The 22,854-nt window shown below is 39.9% G+C and overlaps 1 protein-coding gene across 1 annotated transcript in view; it reads left to right on the forward strand.

The window, feature by feature from the left end:
* LOC141145766 (myosin-7) overlaps positions 1 to 22,854 on the forward strand; it is a 78,963-nt gene that overhangs the window by 36,092 nt on the left and 20,017 nt on the right. Inside the window, exons 14-22 of the mRNA XM_073632647.1 lie at positions 249 to 419; positions 770 to 1,079; positions 2,539 to 2,609; positions 12,982 to 13,069; positions 17,364 to 17,481; positions 17,587 to 17,710; positions 20,523 to 20,659; positions 20,892 to 21,147; positions 22,543 to 22,785. Coding sequence (XP_073488748.1) covers positions 249 to 419; positions 770 to 1,079; positions 2,539 to 2,609; positions 12,982 to 13,069; positions 17,364 to 17,481; positions 17,587 to 17,710; positions 20,523 to 20,659; positions 20,892 to 21,147; positions 22,543 to 22,785 — 1,518 coding nt within the window. The remainder of the gene's footprint in view (positions 1 to 248; positions 420 to 769; positions 1,080 to 2,538; positions 2,610 to 12,981; positions 13,070 to 17,363; positions 17,482 to 17,586; positions 17,711 to 20,522; positions 20,660 to 20,891; positions 21,148 to 22,542; positions 22,786 to 22,854) is intronic.

Consider the following 22,854-nt stretch of genomic DNA (forward strand, 5'->3'; position numbering starts at 1 on the left):
CTTTCTGACAAAAATGAAAAACAAACAGTTAGAGTTGGTCTTTAGGTGGTTTTCCAGGCCAACTTAGAACTTGACTCCTACTTCTAACCCCTCCATGTGATGTTTTTAATATTTTGGTAGACTTTGGCCTTATCAGTGCACAGGTTGCTACAAAGGTTTCAACTCACAGAGATCAAAAGGAATTGATCTTTAAAGTATATTTGCATTGTTTCCTTCTTTTCTCTTATTTTACATATGTCTTTCTCCAGTTCAACAGCTTTGAGCAGCTGTGCATTAACTTCACTAATGAGAAGTTGCAGCAGTTCTTCAACCACCACATGTTCGTGTTGGAGCAGGAGGAATACAAGAAAGAAGGAATTGAATGGGAGTTCATTGACTTTGGCATGGATTTACAGGCCTGTATTGATCTCATAGAGAAGGTAAGAGTGATTATTCAATCCAAAGTGCCCCAAACTAGATACATTCTTTTCTCAAATGTCTCAGAACTTTGCAAAACTTTGTCTGTAGTGAATGTCCCTTAATGTGCCCAGCATTTAGTATTCATGAATTAGTTTGAAGATGAAAGGCTTGGAGAAGACAGGCTCAAATGAATGTGGCTTCAACATCTGTTGGTGCTGCAGTCCTGTTCTTTGTTCAAAAATAATTGTTTAAAAATTGAATCCCTTCAAAGCATGCCAAAACAACATTTACCAATTTATTAATAAGTATACTTTCTTTAATTCCATTTCTGTGCATGATAAAAGTATCTTGTGTGATTCTTTTTCCACAGCCTATGGGAATCATGTCAATCCTTGAAGAGGAGTGTATGTTTCCAAAGGCAACTGATATAACTTTTAAAGCCAAGCTGTATGACAATCATCTGGGCAAATCGAACAACTTCCAAAAGCCACGCAATTTAAAGGGCAAGCCAGAGGCACATTTTGCCCTGGTGCACTATGCTGGTACTGTGGACTACAACATAAATGGCTGGCTGGAAAAGAACAAGGACCCCCTGAATGAAACTGTGGTGGGATTGTACCAGAAGTCAGCTCTCAAGCTTTTGGCACTCCTGTTTGCCAACTATGCCGCTACAGATTCAGGTACGCAGGAAGTGCTCTATGATTTCTAAGCTTTTGATTCACATATTTGTTTTTTTTTTATTGATCATTTCAGTTACAAATCGTTAGGCTGGGCACGCATGCAGACATCTAATCAATGGCCACTGTATTATAAATGTTTAGTGCAGGTCTAGTGAACTTGAATTACTGCCATATAAGCAGATATGGGTACCAGTTTTGGCTGGCTGGATCTTTTGTATCATTGGTTTCCATCCAGATATTTGCTGGGAAGCAGCCAAACCCAACAGCATGAGTTTCCAACTATTTATCCCTTTTGTTAACCAAAGTCTACTGGCCAATGTGTATCATATGTACACAATAACCATCAATAGTATTTATTCTAGCTACGTCCACCAATATGTATTCATCAGTGCCCATGTACACTTCCTTCAATTAGCGTTTAATATCCCTATAAATAAAGACAGCATAGCTTTGCTTGAGCTGCAATAAAGGGAGCTTTATGCTGTCAGGTAGAGGTAAACCTGGGCTTCCTCCAAACAAATTTCTATTCAAATTTTCACTTTGCACTCTGGCCAGGTCACTCCCCTCCCCGCAGCACACCTAAACAAAGAAACAGGATCATGGTGATGTCAGTACCCTTATATGGACACATGCCCATATTTATTCAATGTCAATGGCTAAACATAGGCACGTGTTCATATACTGTAAGTGTGCTGACATCACCAGAATCCTGCCCTTTTGTTTTATGTGTGCTGCAGGGCAGGGAATGTAGCCGATAGGACTTAAAGCAGTAGTAAACCGCAGTTGATGAAAAAAAAAATCCCCTGCAAGGCAATGTTATAATGTGCTAGTATGCATAGCATATTAGCACATCATGAGAGACTTACCTTAAAACTAAACCCTCCAGCACCATGCTGTCACAGCTGAGAGGTCTGACATCTTCCCCTGGTCTTCCTTCCAGGTTCGTGTCCTACATGAGTGACCGGGGGCGCAATGACATCACTCCCACGCATGTGTGTGGGAGCTGCCGTTTAAGGCACGGGCTCTGAAGGTCTGCCACTGTATGCTGGACCTTCAGAGCGCATGTTCCAGTAACTTCACCGGCTGCATGCACTCTGAAGATCTCCTAAACTGTGCAAGTTTAGGAGATATTCACAGTATCTACAGGTAAGCCTTACTATAGGCTTGACTGTGGGTACAAGTGGTAGAACAGAGTTTACTACTACGTTAAAGTGGAAGTTTGGCTAGAGATGACCTTGGAAGATGCCCAAGCTCATCTCTATTGTCAGGGTTTGTATGCTACCTTAACATTCATGTACACTAAATCTGCCGTGTGCTGACTGTTAAATCTGCACACAGTAGTGAAATATGTATTAAAACTGCTACAAAGCCAGCAACATGGCATTATATTGCAGAATATTTTCTGTTTATACTCTGCTACTGTTTTCTAATGGGCTTCTTTTATGTTTTCCCAATGTAGATCAAGCTACCAAGGGTAAGGGCAGTAAGAAGAAAGGCTCCTCATTCCAGACAGTGTCAGCTCTGCACAGGGTAAGGGCAGTTAGGATTTCCCAGGCTTTTCATATAGACTGTACTTATCATACAGGCTCCCCTGCATTCATATTGTCAAAACTGGTCATTTCGGTTACTATTTACAGCTAAATATTTATCAGCTCTAGAGGGTCATAAAATTGCTTTGGGGTTGAGTTACTAAAGGCAAATAGACTGTACACTTTGCAGAGTGCAGTTACACTCTGCAAGTGCTTATGCTCCAGAGCTTAGTAAATGAGGTCAAGCTTCACTTTGCAAAATAAAATAAAAAAAAAAACAGAATTTTTGCTTGCACATGATTGGATGATGGAAGTCAGCAGAGCTTTCCCTCATTTGCTAAGTTCTGGAGCAAAAGCACTTGCAGAGGGCAACCGTGTAAAGTGCACAGTTTATTTGCCATTAGTAAATCAACCCCTTTGACCCTTGAACAGCAACCACTTATGACTGGATTGTAACCAATTTTAACTATATTGTAGTCCTGTAGTGTTTATCTCTTCATGTTTTACTTTTTTTTTAAATAGGTCTCAGTCACATCATTGTCAGTTTAATAGGCTGAGAAAAATATGTGGCCTGTCATTGATGACCTCTTTCTGAAAATGATCATTGCTTGGCTGTCATGCTAATTGTAGCTTTAGCGAGTTCTTTTTGTCACTGATCAAGAACTTTACTTATTATATACTTGTTCAGCATCAGTAAATCAGAAATTATTGCAGGCAGCTTCATTTTCAGAAGGTCAGTAAAGGCAACTTTTCTTTCTGTGTTCCTGATGCTGGTTTCAGATCAGTGCTTTTTTAGCATGAACTTATGCAATTTCATATCTAAAAATGATGATAATGGTTATCCTCTTTAATTAAAACTGGGTTCATTTGTTTGTATTCCCCATGTTTTAGGTGGGTTTTCTTGGTTTCCTTCTACAACCTAAAAACATACAGATAGGTTATTTGACCTCTGACCAAAAAGTTGCTAAAGGGACCAGTGTAAATGTTTTTTTATGTATTATGTGCAGTACTGCATGATATGATGACAGAATACAAATGTAGAAAATAACGATAACTCCAGGAAAGGTTGCCAACCTCCCGCATCTTTTTTTACTGACAGAACATGGAAAATTTACCGATAGAGCATATTTTTTCAGTGAATGAGTTGGGATATCAAAATTACAGCCTCAAAAAACCTAATGAGAAAATAATATGCACCGTACAAAACTGAGAGGCATGTACACAAATTCCAGGAGCCTAGATAACAAAATGGAGGAAATGGACCTGCTGTTACACGAGAAGGATTTAGACTGGCTTGCAAAATATCCAAGGCAGTGTTGCCAATCACCTATTAATTTACAGGCAGCCCATAAATTTCAGCCTATTTTTGGACTGACCGTAAATGCCTGTAAAAAAGATGGCTGCAGGCCAACAGAGCAAATGCGCATGTGGCGTTCCGAAGCCTGCCGAGCTCAGGAAAACATGTACACGTTCGGCCGGGCAGGCACATGCGCAGTGACGTGATGGTGCCGCCTGGCGCCATTTTTGAATGGCAGGCGCTCGTTCTTGGCGGCCCCTTGCCACAGGTCGATCTCTGCCTGTGCCTAGAGTTGCCACCTCATCCCTTTAAACCCAAACACCTTTGAATTACACAGGTTCTGAAGCTAATTAAATGCAGATAAGGCACCAAGTGAGTTTAATTACCACCTTAATCAACCACAGAACCTGTGTAATTAATATGTGTTCAGGTTTAAAAAGGGATGAGGTGGCAACCATACCTGTGCCTGGATTCTGGAATGGAGCGCTGACTGTGACCATCCATCCAGATGAGTCACACGCGTATTGTGCTGATCAGCCCCCCATATACTGAGCCAAGTATGGAGGAGGAGGGAGGACAGATAGATAGAGCAGGAGCAGAACCATCCACAGAGACAGACCCCCTCCTGTACCATGTCTGTACAGCCTCTGACCCCCTGTACCATGTCCGCACAGCCCCTGACCCCCTGTACATGTCCACACAGCCCCTGACCCCCTGTACCATGCCCCCACAGCCCCTGACCCCCTGTTCCATGTCCGCACAGTCCCTGACCCCTTGTACCATATCTGTACAGCCTCTGACCCCCTGTACCATGTCCGCACAGCCTCTGACCCCCTGTACCATGTCCGCACAGCCTTTGACGCCCTGTACCATGTCCACACAGCCTGTGACCCCCTGTACCCCCTGTACCATGTCCGCACAGCCTCTGACCCCCTGTACCATGTAAATGGAGAAATATGTTTTTTTACATTTGTTTCACTTAAACATATTGCTAATAGCACTAGCTACATGTTCATAGTTTAAATATAGATATTTGCATTGTTTAGCACTGAAAATGGGCATTTTAGGTACAGTGGCAGTAAAAAATGTGGCTCTATCAGTAAATTTCATGAATTTTGCCAGTAAAAAAAAAATTGGTGGCGTTTGTAAATGTTGGTGTCCTGCCAGTAAATTTCAGTAAATTGGGAGGGGGGGTTGGCAACACTGATCTAAGGGTATTTCTTGTATCAAAAGGACAGGTAGGGTAAGAGAGGGGGAGGTGTGTGCCTATATATCAAGAGTGATTGAACGGGTGGAAGAGCGGAATGACATTGCAAATGGGGCAAGGGGGATGTGGAATCCGTGTGGGTGGAACTCCAAAGTGAAGAAGAAGCAAGTGGGAAATTAATAGTGGGGGTATGTTACAAGCCCCCCAACCTGAAGGAAGAAGAGGTGTTGGATGTCCTATCACAGTTAAAAATGGCAGCGAGGCAGGACAAGGTCATCATAATGGGGGACTTCAACTATACAAATATCCAGATACTGACTGGACAGAAGGGACAGCTCACTCATTAAAGGCCCGTCACTTGTACTCTTCAAGCCAATGCAAATCTGTACACACTGACAATACACATAACAGGTAATTGGCCTGGTCTACCTTTAAGAAGTCAACATAGCATGACAAATTATCAGCCACCCTATTGGGAGACAGTTGAAAAATAAGTTCTGTTATGCATGCCAAAGAGAGCAATGGGCATTACCAAGTTGCATCTAATAGTGGGAGTTGCCTAAAAGAGGATGATTAAACAGAACCACTTCTGGCCACCTACCTCTAAATGAACATAGCAGCTGCTTGTGTGAGTACATATTGCCATGGCCTTGATGCTTTAGCTTCATAGTCAACAATTTTAACTCGACATGTCAAATTTCACAGACAGCATCGCCTGTCAAACTTGTTCATTTAGCTCAATGGGGCTGCGCAGCAGCCACAAGCCAAATGCTTGGCTTGCAGTTGTGACACAGTATTCAACTCCCCATTCAACTGGGAAAAAAAACACATTCAGGAGGCAGCAGTATAGTAGCTTACTGTTATTTTAATGTCTAACTTCTAAAAATAAACACAAATCCAGCAGGTGGATCTCAACTGTGCTGATCTGAATTGATCAGAGCTAAAATACATCAATATTTTAAGTAGATAATATTTTATTCTAATAGGGCCCTGTTTAAATACAACATTTGAGGGTAGTTGACCTATAAAGCCTGGTCTGTTGTTGGAAACTAAGGATCATTGGAAAGATAGGACTGATTCAAAAAAACTTTTTTGTGGGAAGGCTTATGACACAAACACAGAAATTTGGTTACTTTGGACAATGACTTTGTAATTTTTATCTCCAAATGTCTTCTTTATTATATTTCCTTTTAAACAAGTGGGCTCACCTTACTGTTAAAATGGTCTCAGGCCCTTACAAAAGCCTGTAGATATTCACAGATTATTTCTAGGGTGTCCCAGGATCCTCTCAATCGATCAATTGGAGATGGTATGGTCATGCTCTAATCAAACAAAACCAAAGAAAATTCTCAGCTCAACTTACCGACCAGCCTGCAACCAACTGAATTATCCTGTCTAACGGTATGCGTTAAAAACAGGGGTTTATTTTGCACACATTTGCATACATGCGTAAGCTGCAGAGCTAATTCACGGCACCCCAGTATTATCTGCAGTCCTAACTCTATCAATTTGTAGAGGCTCTATAGTAGAAGCACATGCATAATATTGGATGGGTAGAGGGTAGGTGAGCCTGGACAGAGACCAGCCCTCCCTAAAAGCACAGGGACGCACTGGACACCAAGCATATAGCACAAGGGCAGCAAAAGTGTCCAGTGCATCCCCTCACCAGTATTCCAACAGTACAAACAAATGGCCTCTGTCCCAACCTTTAACTGGCCTTTGCAGCAAGGGGCACATAGAAGGGTGACGCATGTCAAACAAAACCAAAGAAAATCTACAGCTCGACTTACCGACCAGCCTGCAACCAACCGAATTATACTGTCTAACAGTATGCGTTAAAAACAGGGTAAGCGAAACCCCTGTTTTGAACGCGTACTGTTAGACATGATAATTTAGTTAGTTGCAGGCTGGTCGGTAAGTGGAGCTGAAAATTTTCATTGGTTTTGTTTGCTATGCACCCCCTCATGTGCTCCTTGCTGCAAAGGCCAGTTATAGGTGGGGGCAGTGGCCATTTGCTTGTATGTATAGATAGGAAGGAAGAGGCTATGTTGGACTTTAATGGTACCTTATATCAACTTATGCTAAACAGTCAGAAGTAAAATATTTAAAGAAATTTGATACAAAAGTACATATGATGACAGATTTACAGATTAAAACAAATAGTGATAATCAAGACAAAATTCTATAGTTGCACCAAATCGTGACAACTAGAACATAGATACCATCTATATATTGGTTGCTCTACATGTTTCGTGGATTTACATTAGTCGCTTCTTCAGGAGCTTTCTACAGTTAGATGGTGATTAAAAGATGATTATCACTAGCTATGAAAGTAGAAAAAATACATATTAGTCACAAAATACAGTGAACAGATATGAGTACTTTATATATACATATAATAGCATTTTTTGTAAATAAAGCAACTGTTGTGAATCCCCTAATGTTCAATTGTCTTACCAAAAGGCATCGGATTGCCAGGGGCCCAAGGAAGGATGACCCACCCCGGAGGGCACGGAAGCTCGCTGTGAGGCACAGGATACAAGTGATAATAGTCTATTTAGGAAAAAGGATTGTAATCAGATATACTCAAAAACCATCCATCCAGAGTATAAGGTAAAATAGAATAGAGTTTCTTTATATAGGTGTGAAACATTAATAGAGTTACATACCTAGGGGGGTACTTTCAGTTATACTGGCTGAATGAGTGACAAAATGGTCCCTATAGAGAGGGGTATATCTATAGGATGAGGGCAAATATATTAGCTTCATGAGTGTTATATATAGCAAATACACAAACAAATTATGAATGTACATGCATACACGTGCATAGCCGTGCATGCACATACCTAGATAACCTAAAGTTATGCGGTGATAATCAGAGCACCCCAAACTCAGCACCTATAGGAAAGATAATGATGTAGAAATATCAGTGCATGCAGCCACAAAGTGCATATATATCTCTGTATATATACAGGTAATGTGACGCATATATTACTATTGATAAAGTTTGTTGCAGGTGGCTCTCTCACCTTCACAGTTAGGCTCCATGTACAGGGGTTGCTGAGGCAAAGTCCTCTGAACGTTTTTTTTGAAAGCTTGAAACCGTCATTTAGAAGCGCCTGTTTAGCCGCGTTTGCATGCCGCGTTTAGCCGCGTTTGCGTCTAGAAGCATTTAGTAAGGATAATATCATAAGACCCTCCCCAAGCTCAAAAAAAGGTTTTATTTAACTATTTCAGCCATTTTGCGAGACCAGAGTGAGTAGCAGCAGCAGAGAGAGCATGACTATGGTATAGCCTATGCAAACCTCTCTTTACCCATTACATACATCACCCCCCCAACTTAACCTATTAAGTAACCAGACCACACCTGCTTTGAAGTAAATTGGCCGCATCGGCCATTTTATTAAACATTTCAACCAGAACCTTTATTAACAAAACACAATAATCCTTCAACCCTTGGAGGCACTAACCAAATGTATCACCGTATCAGCGTGTCCACACCAGGTCGCCAGTCGTGGCCGCTCTGACTCAGATGACACCACTCAACCTTACACGCTGATATCCATCTCCCAATGCCAGTTAAACCTCGGTTAACTGGCATCAACCAAGGATACCATACCAAGATGGTTCCCCACTTCAGCCACGTTGTTCTTAATTCCTAATGCCTCCAAAGATCCCCAACCACCAACACATCCATATTCAACCTTCACATAATCAAAACCAACAAATAGGGCGAGAGGGCGGGAGCTGTTCCTTCTTCCAGTGGCAAGGGACTGAGCCACCACGGACCTTGGCTCCTCCTACCCACCCAGGAATAACTAACAATCCACCCCCTACACTGGCTTGTACACTCCCCCCTCTCTTAACTCCTGCATTGCTGGTTTTCTCAGCTACCTGTCATGTCAGCCCTCCCTTAGCCTGCGTCCCACTCCGTGCTTCTCTGCAGTGTCCTTGTATTTGTCCCCATTTCTGTGCTTTTTTTTACAAAGGATCCCATAATGAGCATATGTGAGGAAATGCTCCTGACGTTGCTCTTGATGAGGCTAGAACGACACCGAAAATTGCGTGCGAGGACCAGAGTTCGTCGCAGCACATGTCAGTAAGATATTTTAGAAATATGTAGGTACAGCTGTGTACCTACCCCGATACATTTTTTAAGCTTACACGCATGTCCATTGCCTCATTTGACATTCTACTAGAAAAAGTTCAGCCCAGTCTGACACGCTTGGACACAAACATGAGGAAGAGTGTGCCACCAGAAGAACGTCTGTTGGTGACTATCAAATTTCATGAAACTATGTTTGATCACGTCGGTGGTCAGGCTCAATGGGGGGGTCATCTTTTTTATATCTAACAACATATGGGTCAAATTACAATTATACTTTGTAAAACAACATTGCTAGTGGTGTATTGGATTGGATCAAGGGCTATATATGGTCTATGATTCATTGCAAGTAATTACCAGTTTTTCAACTTTTTATATGTTTTCTTATCCTTTTCCATCATTTTTTAGTGTTTTAATGTCCAAAAAATTGGGTACCTTTAAAAATGCTTATAAGCGAAAACGCGGCTAAACGCCGGTACCGCATTTAGCCGCATTTGGCATCTAAAACATGGAAATCTTCGGCGTCTGAACTCATTTTTTTGCCTTCAAAGAAAGGCTGTTAAACGCAACTGCCTAAAAATGACTGTAAACGAAACTGTGTACATGGTCACATAAGATAACATTGAATGAGTTCAGGGGCAGTTGAAAAAAGCGTGTTTTTAGGCAGTTGCCTTTAGAGGCTTTTGATTGAAGGCAAAAAAATGAGTTCAGATGCCGAAGTTTCTGACGTTTCAGACATCAAACATGGCTAAACGCAGCTAAATGCTGTGCCGGCGTTTAGCCGCGTTTCGTTTATAGGCATTTTTCATTTTTGGCTATGTTGAAAAAAAAAATTTTTTTTTCAAATGCTTCTAAATGCAAACGCGGCAAAACGCTGCTAAACATGGCATGTAAACACGGCAAAACTGACCTTTTAAACATGGGTTTTTATCTGTCAAGTTAAATTGTTCAGGAGAGGCTGTAAAAACGTCCCGTGTGTGATTGTTGTTAACACCTGTATGGAGTATAGGGATCAATGCTAGAGAGAGAGAGAGAGAGAGAGAGAGAGAGAGAGAGAGAGAGAGAGAGAGAGAGAGAGAGAGAGAGAGAGAGAGAGAGAGAGAGAGAGAGAGAGAGAGAGAGAGAGAGAGAGAGAGAGAGATCCACCCAAAAAAACAGAGATGGACAAGACACCCTGGAGGTAAAGCAGAGCGCATAGTAAATCGCAATCACAAAGCTAGAACTTTAGAGCATAGTAAGAGTAAGGATCAATCATGAGTATTTGAAAGGGAACCTACCAGATAGCCTGTGCCGTCCGCACATCCCCAAGAGGCACAGAGGTGATAGTACTATCACCATCTCTATTTATATGTTTGTGTGCACAAAAGGGCTCCTGCCTCGAATTGTGGCTGTCAAATGATGTTTCTCTTTCCCTTTCTCTTTTGTGTTCTCTTTCCCCCTTTTTTCGTTTTTTTTTTTTTTCATTGTTGTATATTTTTTTCCCCTTTTGTTCCTCTTTCCATGTTGTTTGGTTGGTTAGGGATCCCTGGCGATGTTCTGTATCAGACAGTTTTCAAGTAAGTATGTTTATTAAAAGCTGTTCTAAAATGTAATGGTTAAATGCTATTTCATTGTCACACATATGATAGGCCTCTGTTGTGATACCATCACTCCCTCTCTGGGTCTTATTGATGTGTTGAGAGCATCATAATAATATGTCCCACTAGAGGGCCGTCTATGTTCTTTTCTGTCTAGGTCATGGGCATGCCCTTTCCCAACATGGCGGCCCTTGACTCATTGCCTGGAGGCACAGCTTTTGTACGGTGGCTCGACACTAGGACTCTCCCAGTGGGTATGCGGCACTGTAGGGGGAACCGAGCAGTCCTTTTTGTTCTGCTCGCTCCCCGTTGTCTTGATGGCAAAGCACTCACTGTTGTGGTGTGTATTTGCAGTTTTATGGATAATGCGCATGTGCCGATTTGCACTGTGGGTTCGGGTCCGGTGACATCAGACGCAACAAGTGTCCTGGGCGTTGCCGGGCAGGAGCCCTTGTGTGCACACAAACATATAAATAGAGATGATGATAGTACTATCACTTCTTTGCCTCTTGGGGAAGTGTGGATGGCACAGGCTATCTGGTAGGTTCCCTTTCAAATACTCATGATTAATCCTTACTCTTACTATGCTCTAAAGTTCTAGCTTGGCGATTGCGATTTAGTATGCATATGCGCTCTGCTTTACCTCCAGGGTGTCTTGTCCATCTCTGTTTTTTTGGGTGGATCTCTATATATATCTCCAGCATTGATCCCTATACTCCATGCAGGTATTACCAACAACCACTAACTGTGAAGGTGCGAGAGCCACGTGCAACAAACTTTGTCAATAGTAATCTATGCGTCACATTACCTGTATATATGCAGAGATATATATGCACTTTGTGGCCGCATGCACTGATATTTGTACATCATTATCTTTCCTATAGGTGCTGAGTTTGGGGTGCTCTGATTATCACCCCCAACATAGCATTATCTGCACTTCCAAGCTAGTTACATATGCTGACACCGCATAACTTTAGGTATAGTGTATCTAGGTATGTGCATGCACGGCTATGCACATGTATGCATGTACATTCATAATTTGTTTGTGTATTTGCTATATATAACACTCATGAAGCTAATATATTTGCCCTCATCCTATAGATATACCCCTCTCTATAGGGACCATTTTGTCACTCATTCAGCCAGTATAACTGAAAGTACCCCCCTAGGTATGTAAGTATGTCCAAAGTATGTCCATTAATGTTTCACACCTATATAAAGAAACTCTATTCTATTTTACCTTATACTCACTACTCTGTATGGATGCTTTTTGAGTATATCTGATTAAAATCCTTTTTCCTAAATAGACTATTATCACTTGTAACCTGTGCCTCTCAGCGAGCTTCCGTGCCCTCTGGGGTGGGTCATCTTTCCTTGGGCCCCTGGCAATCTGATGGCTTTTGGTAAAACAATTGAACATTGGGGGATTCACAACAGACGCTTTATTTACAAAAAATGCTATTATATGTACTGTATATATAAAGTACTCATATCTGTTCACTGTATTTTGTGACTAATATGTATTTTTCTACTTTCATAGTTATGTGATAATCCTCTTTTAATCACCCTCTAACTGTAGAAAGCCCCTGAAGAAGCGGCTAATGTAAACCCGCGAAACATGTAGAGCAACCAATATATAGATGGTATCTATGTTCTAGTTGTCATGATTTGGCGCAGCTATAGAATTCTGTCTTGATTATCACTATTTGTTTTAATCTGTAAATCTGTCATCATATGTACTTTTGTAGTATATTTCTTTAAATATTTTACTTCTGACTGTTTAGAATCAGTTGATATAAGGTACAATTAAAGTCTATAGCCTCTTCCTTCCTATCTATACATATCGACGGGATGAAGGTACCATAAATAATATTCTTATTGTCATGGCACTTCTTTACATTTGTTTGTATGGTCGTGTTCTAGTCTGTGTCCTCCCTATCCTGGTACTTGCTAATTGGCCAGCAAGGCATGAGTTAGGATTGGTGGCTAATGGGCAGACAGGAAGTAATAGCAGGAAGCGGGTTAAGTTCTGAGGATCCCAGGAAACTGAAATAAAACTGGAGATGCCTGCTCTAAGGATCTGGAGCCACTTTAGGAGGTAAGGTGAGTCCAAAAGTTTACTCTGTCCTTGTTTCCTTGCTCTTCTATTACATCTTTCTATACATCTGACACCTCTCTCTACTCCAGGAAAATCTGAACAAGCTAATGACCAATCTTCGATCTACGCATCCTCATTTTGTTCGTTGCATCATCCCCAACGAAACCAAGGCTCCAGGTAATATTGAGAAAATATAAAAACCTCCTAAGAGAATCTTAAGGCTTCCTACTTGATATTTTCTGTGTAAATACAAGTGTACAAATATTACATAAAAGAGAAAACACAACATTGTGTTTATATAAGTATATGTGTATATGTGCTTTAAATGCATAATACATTAGTTGGGGCTTTTTATTGCAACTAAACCCCACCATTGTGACAAGTTTGATACTGTAACACAGGCCTTAAATATATATTTTTTTAATTATGTATAATCTATTTCATTCTAACAACATATACAGACATTTGAACATTAATTGGCTATTCCTAGGAAAGTTCATATTTTTCATAATGCCATGGTTTACAGTCTACATCTGTGTACAGTTAACTATGGAACATTCACTAAAACAAATCATTGCATTGTTTCTACAGTTCCAAAAATTTAGCTTTTTTATAACGGGACTCAATGGAAACTTAACTCTGTTTAAGCATAATAGTTGTAATAAGTATTTTTTTTAATTAATCAACTTTTTTTTTTTTTTTTTTGCCAAGACTGAAGCAAGCCAAAAGAGCACCTCCAAATAAAATGAAAGGCTACCCATGGCAGGCAATTACTACTCCCTATGGCTTTTTAGCAATGCTATTGGTGTCACTGGCCTGATTGACTACTTTATAAAGGGATTCACTAAAACGTAAAAAGAAACTGCATATGTACTGGGTTCTTCATAAGAACACACAGTATGCACAACTCAAAGTGTGAGCTCAGGATGTAATGGCCATCTGGAATAGAGATGAAATCTGTCAGTCAGGGTCCCAGACAGCAATATACAACTTACAATGGATAAAATCCTTCCTAGTATTCTCAAAATGGATCCAAACAGTTGGGTCGAGTGGAGAGAACCATGACATGTTAATCTTACCCGAAGCTAATGACTATTTAAAGTCAGATTTATTTCTTCCCAACTCAAGATCTTGAAGCACACATTTCTGTGATACCCAAACCAGGCAAAGACCCCACCGTATGCGGGAGCTATCGTCCTATTTCTCTCACTAATGTTGATTTCCACATCTATTCCAAACTTATAGCTAATCTTCTCACACCTTTGATTCCAGATCTGACCCACCTCAACCAAGTTGAATATGCCCAGGAGGGAGGCCCAGGATAACACCCTTAAAACACGCCTGCTGATGGAATACGCTCAAAAATCCCATACCAGCCTACATGATCTCTGTTGATGCTGGAACGGCTTTTGACCCTGTTCATTGGGATTTTATTAAACTCTCACTTTAACAAGTGGGACGTGGACCCAACCTCCTACATAAAATATTAGCGTTCTAATGACTTTCTTTTGGACCCAATTCAGATACACAATGGCACGCATCAGGGGTGCCCCCTCTTTCTATCATTATATTTACTCACTATAGAACATCTCGCTATACCTTTATGCCAAAACCTGGACATACGGGGCATCTCAAATTGTCACCTTACGCTGATGATCTTTTACTGTACGTCACAAATCCCCACATTTCCCTCCCTTCTATTATTAAGGAATTTGCAAATTTGGTATAGTGAGCAATTTTAAAGTAAACTATAAAACCAAACTTTTGAAAATCTCTTTACTCCCATCAGTTTTGGCCTGTGTGAAAACAAATTTTGCGTTTAAATGGCAGGGAAAGGCCAATAAATACCTGGGTATACAGATCCCGCAATCTACCCATGCTGGCTGATCTCAATTATAAACCACTACTGTGAACGGTCCAAACTTGCCTTAACTCATATGACAAACCACATATCTCCTGGTTTGGTCATATAAATGTCATCAAAATGGATAGCTTACCTAAATTACTTTATACTTTTCAGGCCATCCCTGTGGCACCTTCACCAGGGTCTTGTTCTTCCATAAATAAGGCCATACGTGCTTTTATCTGGCAACGTAAGAAACCCAGGATTAGTCTTATCCTTACCCAAAAACAAGGGCGGAGTAGCCCTACCTCAAATTTCCTTATACTTCTATGCTGCCTATTTGATCGGGATACTAGATTGGTACCACAACAGATCCTAGAAATTTTGGACCTCCATAGAAAATTACCTTATTCCTGTAAGGACCTCCTACCCACCTCCTACCCACCTTTACCATAGCCCGTTTACAGCTATGGGAAACTAACCTGTGCAAAAGTCTTCTCTCTTCTAGACAGAGCCCTATGACCCCACTATTCGGATGTGCACCCTTCCCGCCAAGGCTTAATCGCAAGCGATTCCTTTCCTGGAAAAGATGTGACAACCCTCCTCTAGGTCTTACCTTAGAAGGAGGAATACTGATTCCTCTTTTCCATATACTCGCCTGGCTTGAACATACTCAACTTATGCATTATCTTGGAACCTTGCATCCCATGGACTCCTTGACTAGATCATACACAGATTTTGAGTCATTGTTTTTCAAGTCCACTAGACCAGAACACCTGCTCTCTCTGGTCTACCTAATTCTGCTGAAAAAAACCTACCTGAATCCTCCTCCCTTTGTATCAAAATAGGAATAGGAACTGGGTGTGATGGCTGATGAAATGGATTAGGACAAGATACTAGCTCTTATTTATAAGACTTCTATATCATCACATGCCCAGGAACAAAGTTATAGGATATTGTCCAGATGGTACCGCTGCTTGGTTAACCTGCACAAAATTGATTCATCTATTCCTGATACCTGTTGGAGGTGTTTATGTGCCCCCAGTTACAGGGTTTACATCTGGGGTACTTGTCCACGTATCATCCCCTTTTGGGAGAAGATACTACAACTGTACGGAACTAGTGGGCGTCAAATTTCCAAATGTGCCACAAATCACAGTGTTATCTATGTTACCAGGGTCCTATAAACAAATAAAAAAAAAGTCTATTTAGGCACTTTCTTACAGCCGTACACTCAGTGATTGCCAGACATTAGCGAAACCCGGAACATCCCTCTCTTGCTGAGTGGGCTTCTGAAGTGGGTAACATTGATCATATGGAACACATGATCGCCTGGGATGGGGATAAAACTGAATCCTATAATCTCATGTGTACTGTGTGGTCCTATTTCCGCTACTCTTCGGATTTTGACCCTTTCATCTCCCAAAGGGCTTAATGTGATGACTACCAGGGGATTACTCATGCTGTAAACCTCATTCCCACCATCAGCCCTTCTTTTTTTTCTTCTTCTTCTTCTCTCTCTCTATTTCCCTCCCTTTTTCTTTCTTTCTTATTTCTCCTTCTGTTAACATTCTACAATGGTTATTACTAGGGATTCACCGGTATCGGTGCTGATATCGGGTATTTTCACGAGTATTTATAAAAATGCTCCCGATACCCGAAACCGATACTTTGTGGTGCGATTTGTGCCCATACATATGCGAATCGCATGTGGTTTCCCACACCGCTCCTGTGTGATTCCAGGCTGAAATCACTATGACAAGACTGGTTTCATACAGGAGCGGTGGGGAAACTGCATTCCCGTTCAAATCGCATGTGATTCTTTACAGTGCGATTTGAGCCCATTCATTTTGTATAGAGGCAAATCGCACCTCCAAGCATCCATACTTGGTATCAGCGAGTACTTGACCGAACGTACCAGTACTCGTACTCGCCGATAAACAAAAAAGGGTATCGCTGCATCCCTAGTACCTTTATTGGTTTGTTTTTGCTAGAATCGTGATTTGTTCACTGAAACTTTCAGCCCTATTCATGGGGTTATATTCTACCCCTTGCTAAGTGGCTGTTAGTCAGGTTTTTCTACCGTGGATATATTTGCTATTGTTATGACCAAGTTTTGGATTAGACAATGCGTTCATCTCTGTTGTATGTTCTAGTATGTATACTTTATGTATACTTTATCAGTGAGTATGTGACCTTGTATTTTTTATTGTTAGAGACTTGAAGGATATTAGCTCTGACATACCTCTATTTTGTTACTGTATGACTTGGATGCTGTCCTCCTTTTTATGATTTTGTATTCTTTTGTAATCCTTGAAAAGAAAAACGTAATAAAAAGAGATTAAACATAAAGTCAAATTTATGTTGTTGCATTTGGGTAATGTAGCTTCTACCATTCATCAATTCAATTTTATACATTTGTCCGTTTTTGCTGAAGTTTGGCAAAGCTATGCCTCAGCTGTTAATGATCATATATTAAAAATTGTCTTTCTAATATAAATTAATTTCTATTCTAAGTTATGAATGAATATATATATATATATATATATATATATATATATATATATATATATATATATATATATATATATATACCTAATAAGTTATAAATGTAACTATCCTCTACAGGGGTGATGGATAACCGTTTAGTAATGCATCAGCTACGTTGTAATGGTGTGCTGGAAGGCATCAGAATTTGCAGAAAGGGTTTCCCCAATCGTATCCTGTATGGAGACTTCAGGCAGCGGTAGGCATGAGATAAAGATGTATGCCATGTGTTGGATGCAGCAATAAAATAGTAATACAGAGTGATTTCATTGTTATATATTGTTTTTGCTCCCTTGTTTGCCAGCTACCGAATCCTAAACCCTGCAGCTATACCAGAGGGACAATTTATAGACAGCAGGAAAGGGGCAGAGAAGCTTCTGGGCTCATTGGAGGTTGATTATACTCAGTATAAATTTGGACACACCAAGGTAATGCATGTACTCTTATGAACTTATGATAAGTCAGAAAAATGCACAACAGGCAGGAAACCTTTGACAAAGTTTTATAGCAATAAGCTTAAAATGCACCTGTAGCCAGACTATGGACATCAAAGTATTTACATATCAAGCAAGCAGTAAAAGAGTTTTAAAACAAGCCCCGATCAGACTCTCTAACTGCTTGTACTATGAAGTTTTAATTTTTTTAAAGATCACAGCAAAGACTCTAAGGCTGGGTTCACACTATTGCGGGGTTTCTCCGCATCCAATTCGCATGTCAGGAGATTGTGACCGTCTCTCTATGGAGCCGGCTCACACATCTCCGCAGTGGCTCTGGTGCGAATTGCATCGAAGCCATGTGCGTCTTTTGGTCTGTTTCAGGTCCGATTTCAGCCCAAAATTCGGGCTGAAATCGGACCTGAAACGGTGAATGGAGACGTACCGGACCCATGCTGTGAGCCGCTGTGTGTTAATAGTGTGCTAAACCCAAAATAATACAATATATAGTATAAGCTGAGTTTTTCAGCACATTTTTTTGTGCTGAAAATGCCCCCCTCGGCTTATACTCGAGTCAAGCACTTTTCTGCAGCAGAGATTGACATTTTCTGAACCGAATTTGGGGCCCCGTATCTCAGAACCACTTAGTGCTAGGAACCCCAAATTTGGTGTGCAAACCCAGTGGAACTAGCACTATAACATATCCATATCTGGGGTGCCTAGCTCAAAGTGACCCTGAGATACGGGGCCTCAAAATCTGTTTGGAAAATGTCATTCTCTGCTGCAGAAAAAGTGCTTGACATTTTCCGAACCGATTTGGGGCCCCGTATCTCTGGGCCACTTGGTGCTAAGAACACCAGATTTGGATATGTTGTAGTGCTAGTTCCACTGGGTTTGCACACCAAATTTGGGGTTCCTAGCTCTAAGTGGCCCCAAGATACGGGGCCCCAAATTCGGTCACCTGTGTCCATCTACAGCAATGTCATTTCGGGACCCTTTGGGTCCAGAGACCCCAAATTTTGGCTGCAGCTAGGGGGCATCTAGGAACCCTTAACTATCGAGTTTGAAGTTCAGGGGACCTATGACTGCAAATAGGCACAGTGAGGCTGCAAATGGGCACAGAGAGGCTGCAAATGGGCATTGTTGACCCTCTTTTCCTACTTACAGTAGCTGCGCATTTCTCACCCTAGGCTTATACTCGAGTCAATAAGTTTTCCCAGTTTTTTGTGGTAAAATTAGGTGCCTCAGCTTATATTCGGGTCGGCTTATACTCGAGTATATACGGTATGCAATATATGAAAATAAAAATATAAATTGTTGTGCAAAATTCAATGCGCAAAACAAATAAAAAACTTCAGTGATAAAACGTGAATTCCACTGTCTCCAGGTGATAAAGAGGATAATAGTGAAGACCCTCTTGGGTCTAATCACACTTTTTATGTAATAATCCAGAGAATCAGCCAAAACAAAGAGCGACAGACATCAGCTGTTTGATTCAGGTTCCAGCCAACTTCTCCCCATATAATGGAATCAAAATCTCCAAGTATAAATTCTCAAAGCAAATGAAAAGATCATCATTGTATATAGTACTTGATTTATTAAAAATATTCTATAAAGATGCACTCACATTTTAGTAGTTGTAAAACAGCCTTATAAGATCATTTTAAAACAGGACGACTCTCCTCATCACTGCACTTCCTAGGATACCAGCCACCGGAAGTATCGTTACCGGCTACTTCCGTCGCGTTGCGTCACAGTTCATGTGACTTTCTCAAGGGAAAAAAAGTTTAAAATAAAAAGTTTTATTCTCTTGTACTATATACAATTTTGCATGATGATGATCTTTTCGTTTGCTTTGAGAATTTATACTTGGAGATTTTGATTCCATTATATGGGGAGAAGTTGGCTGGAACCTGACTCAAACAGCTGATGTCTGTCGCTCCTTGTTTTGACTGATTCTCTGGATTATTCCAAAAAAAGCGTGATTAGACCTAAGAGGGTCTTCATTTGAGGTGAGCAGGCATTGCACACAGAGGTGGTGGTCACTATTATCCTCTTTATCACCTGGAATTCATGTTTTATCACTGAAGTTTTTTATTTGTTTTGCCCAGGGACTTTTGCACAATAATTTATATTTTTATTATCATATATTGCATATATATTGTATTGTATATTGTATTATTTTGGGTTTAGCTCACTATTAATCTTATATATAATTCTTTTTTGGTGTCAGATCACTAGCGAATAGTTGCAGCTGCCCCCTCTTATTCATTTATTATCACCATCCCATATCAGCGCTTAAGTAAATGTGTCTTATAAGTGTTCTAGTGTGCTATTGTACTCTGACAGGGGACTATTGTGCTATTGTACTCCCCCCCCCCCCGACAGAATACACTGATCAGCACTTGCAGCCATTGGCTGCAAGCACTGATCGAATGTTTTCCAGCAAGACTGTTCGACAGAAGTCAGTCATTAGACCGACTTCTGTTAAACAGATAGAGGTACACATGTACCAAAATCATCCAGTTCTGCTGAACCAGCCCCCTTTCGGTATGTGTGTACCAAGCTCAATAGCTTAGAAACTCCTGCTGTTTGTTTTACATTAGAAGGCTGGCAGGCTGTCAAAATAGCTTAGATTTCAATGTTCCTATTGTGAAATTCAAAGATTAATTTTGTACATTGCATATTGCTACAGAGCTGATTGAGGGATTGTTTTAAAATACTTTATCTTATTCGAAATATGTACTGTACACACTTTATTGTGCATGGTCTGGGCATAAGTTCACTTTAAAGCATGCTTTTTCAGGTTTTCTTCAAGGCTGGATTGTTGGGTCAACTTGAAGAGATGAGAGATGAAAGACTTTCTAGAATTATCACCCGTATCCAGGCCCAGTCCAGAGGTGTTCTCTCCAGAATAGAATTTAAGAAGATTTTGGAGCGCAGGTATGCTATCTATTCATATAGGTTCAGTATTATGTATTGTATACGTTATATATCATGTGCCCAATCCATGTTTTTTGTGCACTACTCTACCTCACAAGAGACACTAAGAAATGTATGAATAACAATTATGGCTAGCTTTGGTGCTCCATATCATAAGGTTTTACTACAGAATTAAGGAATCACAAAGTTTTAAACAAAATATTTGTGAATTACTACTTTATTTTTTGGCCAGAGATGCCCTCTTAGTGATCCAGTGGAACATTCGAGCATTCATGGGAGTCAAAAACTGGCCATGGATGAAACTTTACTTCAAGATCAAGCCCCTGCTTAAGAGTGCAGAGACAGAGAAAGAGATGCAGACCATGAAAGAAGAGTTCCAGAAGCTGAAAGAAGCTCTGGAGAAGTCAGAGGCACGTCGCAAAGAACTTGAAGAAAAGATGGTCTCTTTACTGCAGGAAAAGAATGATCTTCAGCTTCAAGTGCAAGCTGTGAGTATTACAGTTTAGCTCCCTGCCATACAGTGTCAAATTTAGTCGACAAAAATATTTTTGTCAATGAAATTAACACTATTTTAGGCGACTAAAACCAAAACAGTTCAGATGACTAAAATATGACTAAAACTAAAATGGCAAAACTAAAATGGCATTTTAGTCAAAAGACTATGACTAAAACTGAATCGAAAATTTGACGTCAAAATTAACACTGGTTATATATCACAACAGCTAAATCTCTGTCTGTAGTGCATGTTCAAACCTTAATACCATAAATAATAACATGTTATTAGATTATTAATCTGGGAGTATATAATGAGTTTGGCAATTCTAGAGAAATGCTTAAATAATGCATTACAATTTACCTACACCCATTGGATTTTAGTTGACTAAAATGTAGGCGATTTCAACGAAATTAACACTATTTTAGTCGACTAAAATACGACTAAAACAATTCAGATGACTAAAATACAACTAAAACTAAAATGGCATTTTAGTCAAAAGACTTTGACTAAAACTAAATCGAAATTTGACCTCAAAATTAACACTGCTCTGCTGGCCTTTTCTAAATCAGCAACACAATTCCATCCCCGGCCTATAATAACAGCACATTAAAGTTTAAACATGCATTGCACTATTGTACTACCACATAAGAATATGTTAGGAGCATCTACTAAGCTGCTGAAAGAAAGAAAAAATTAAGAAAAAATCTTCTCTTAATTTTTTTTCCTTAATATTTAATATTACTAATATATTCAGGTAATATGTGCAATGGCATTACAGCCAATAGAGTTTTCAGGGTTTTTTTTTTTGTTTTTTTTTATATATATTTTAAAATTGTACTTCTGTTTGTCAAAAAGCCATATTTTTGTTTGTTTATGAAACTTGGCTTTATTTATAAATACTTTCTGTATCACAACGGCTAAATATGTGTGTGTAGTGCATGTTTAAACCTTAAAACCATAAATAATAACATGTTATTCGATTTTTGACTCCAGGAGTATATAATGAGTTTGGAAATTCTAGAGAAATTATTAAATAATGCATCACAATTTGACTAATCCCATTCGATTTTAGTCGACTAAAATGTACTGGAGATTTCACAATTCAGCTGGCTAAAATATAACTAAAATGTTTAGTTAAAAGACTATGACTAAAACGAAATCGAAATTTAATGTCAAAATTCACACTGTTGCCATACCAAAGCAGGTGAATCTATTTTAAGTAAGTGTACATTTGTTTATCTCCTATGAAATACCATATGTTGACGTTTAATAAAGCAATAATAAAGGTCATCACAAAAAAAAAAAAAAAAAAAAAGGATCTTGTCATCAGCGTTGGAACCCCAGGAAGGAATGATTTTATAAAGTTTTTCATTTTCAAAAACCTCAGGAACAAGATAACCTAGCAGATGCTGATGAGAGGTGTGAACAACTGATCAAAAACAAAATCCAACTAGAAGCAAAGCTGAAGGAGCAGACAGAGCGGCTAGAAGATGAAGAGGAAATGAATGCAGAGTTGACAGCTAAAAAGCGGAAACTAGAAGATGAATGTTCTGAGCTGAAGAAGGATATCGATGATTTGGAGCTGACACTAGCAAAAGTGGAAAAGGAGAAGCATGCCACAGAGAACAAGGTGAACTCACTTTTATTATCTGGCCATGTTTTTTCATCTAGTAAGCTTTAACATGTTTTTATGTATATA

This window comes from Aquarana catesbeiana, linkage group LG01 (genome assembly GCF_042186555.1).
Source record: "Aquarana catesbeiana isolate 2022-GZ linkage group LG01, ASM4218655v1, whole genome shotgun sequence".
Classification (NCBI taxonomy): Eukaryota; Metazoa; Chordata; class Amphibia; order Anura; family Ranidae; genus Aquarana; species Aquarana catesbeiana.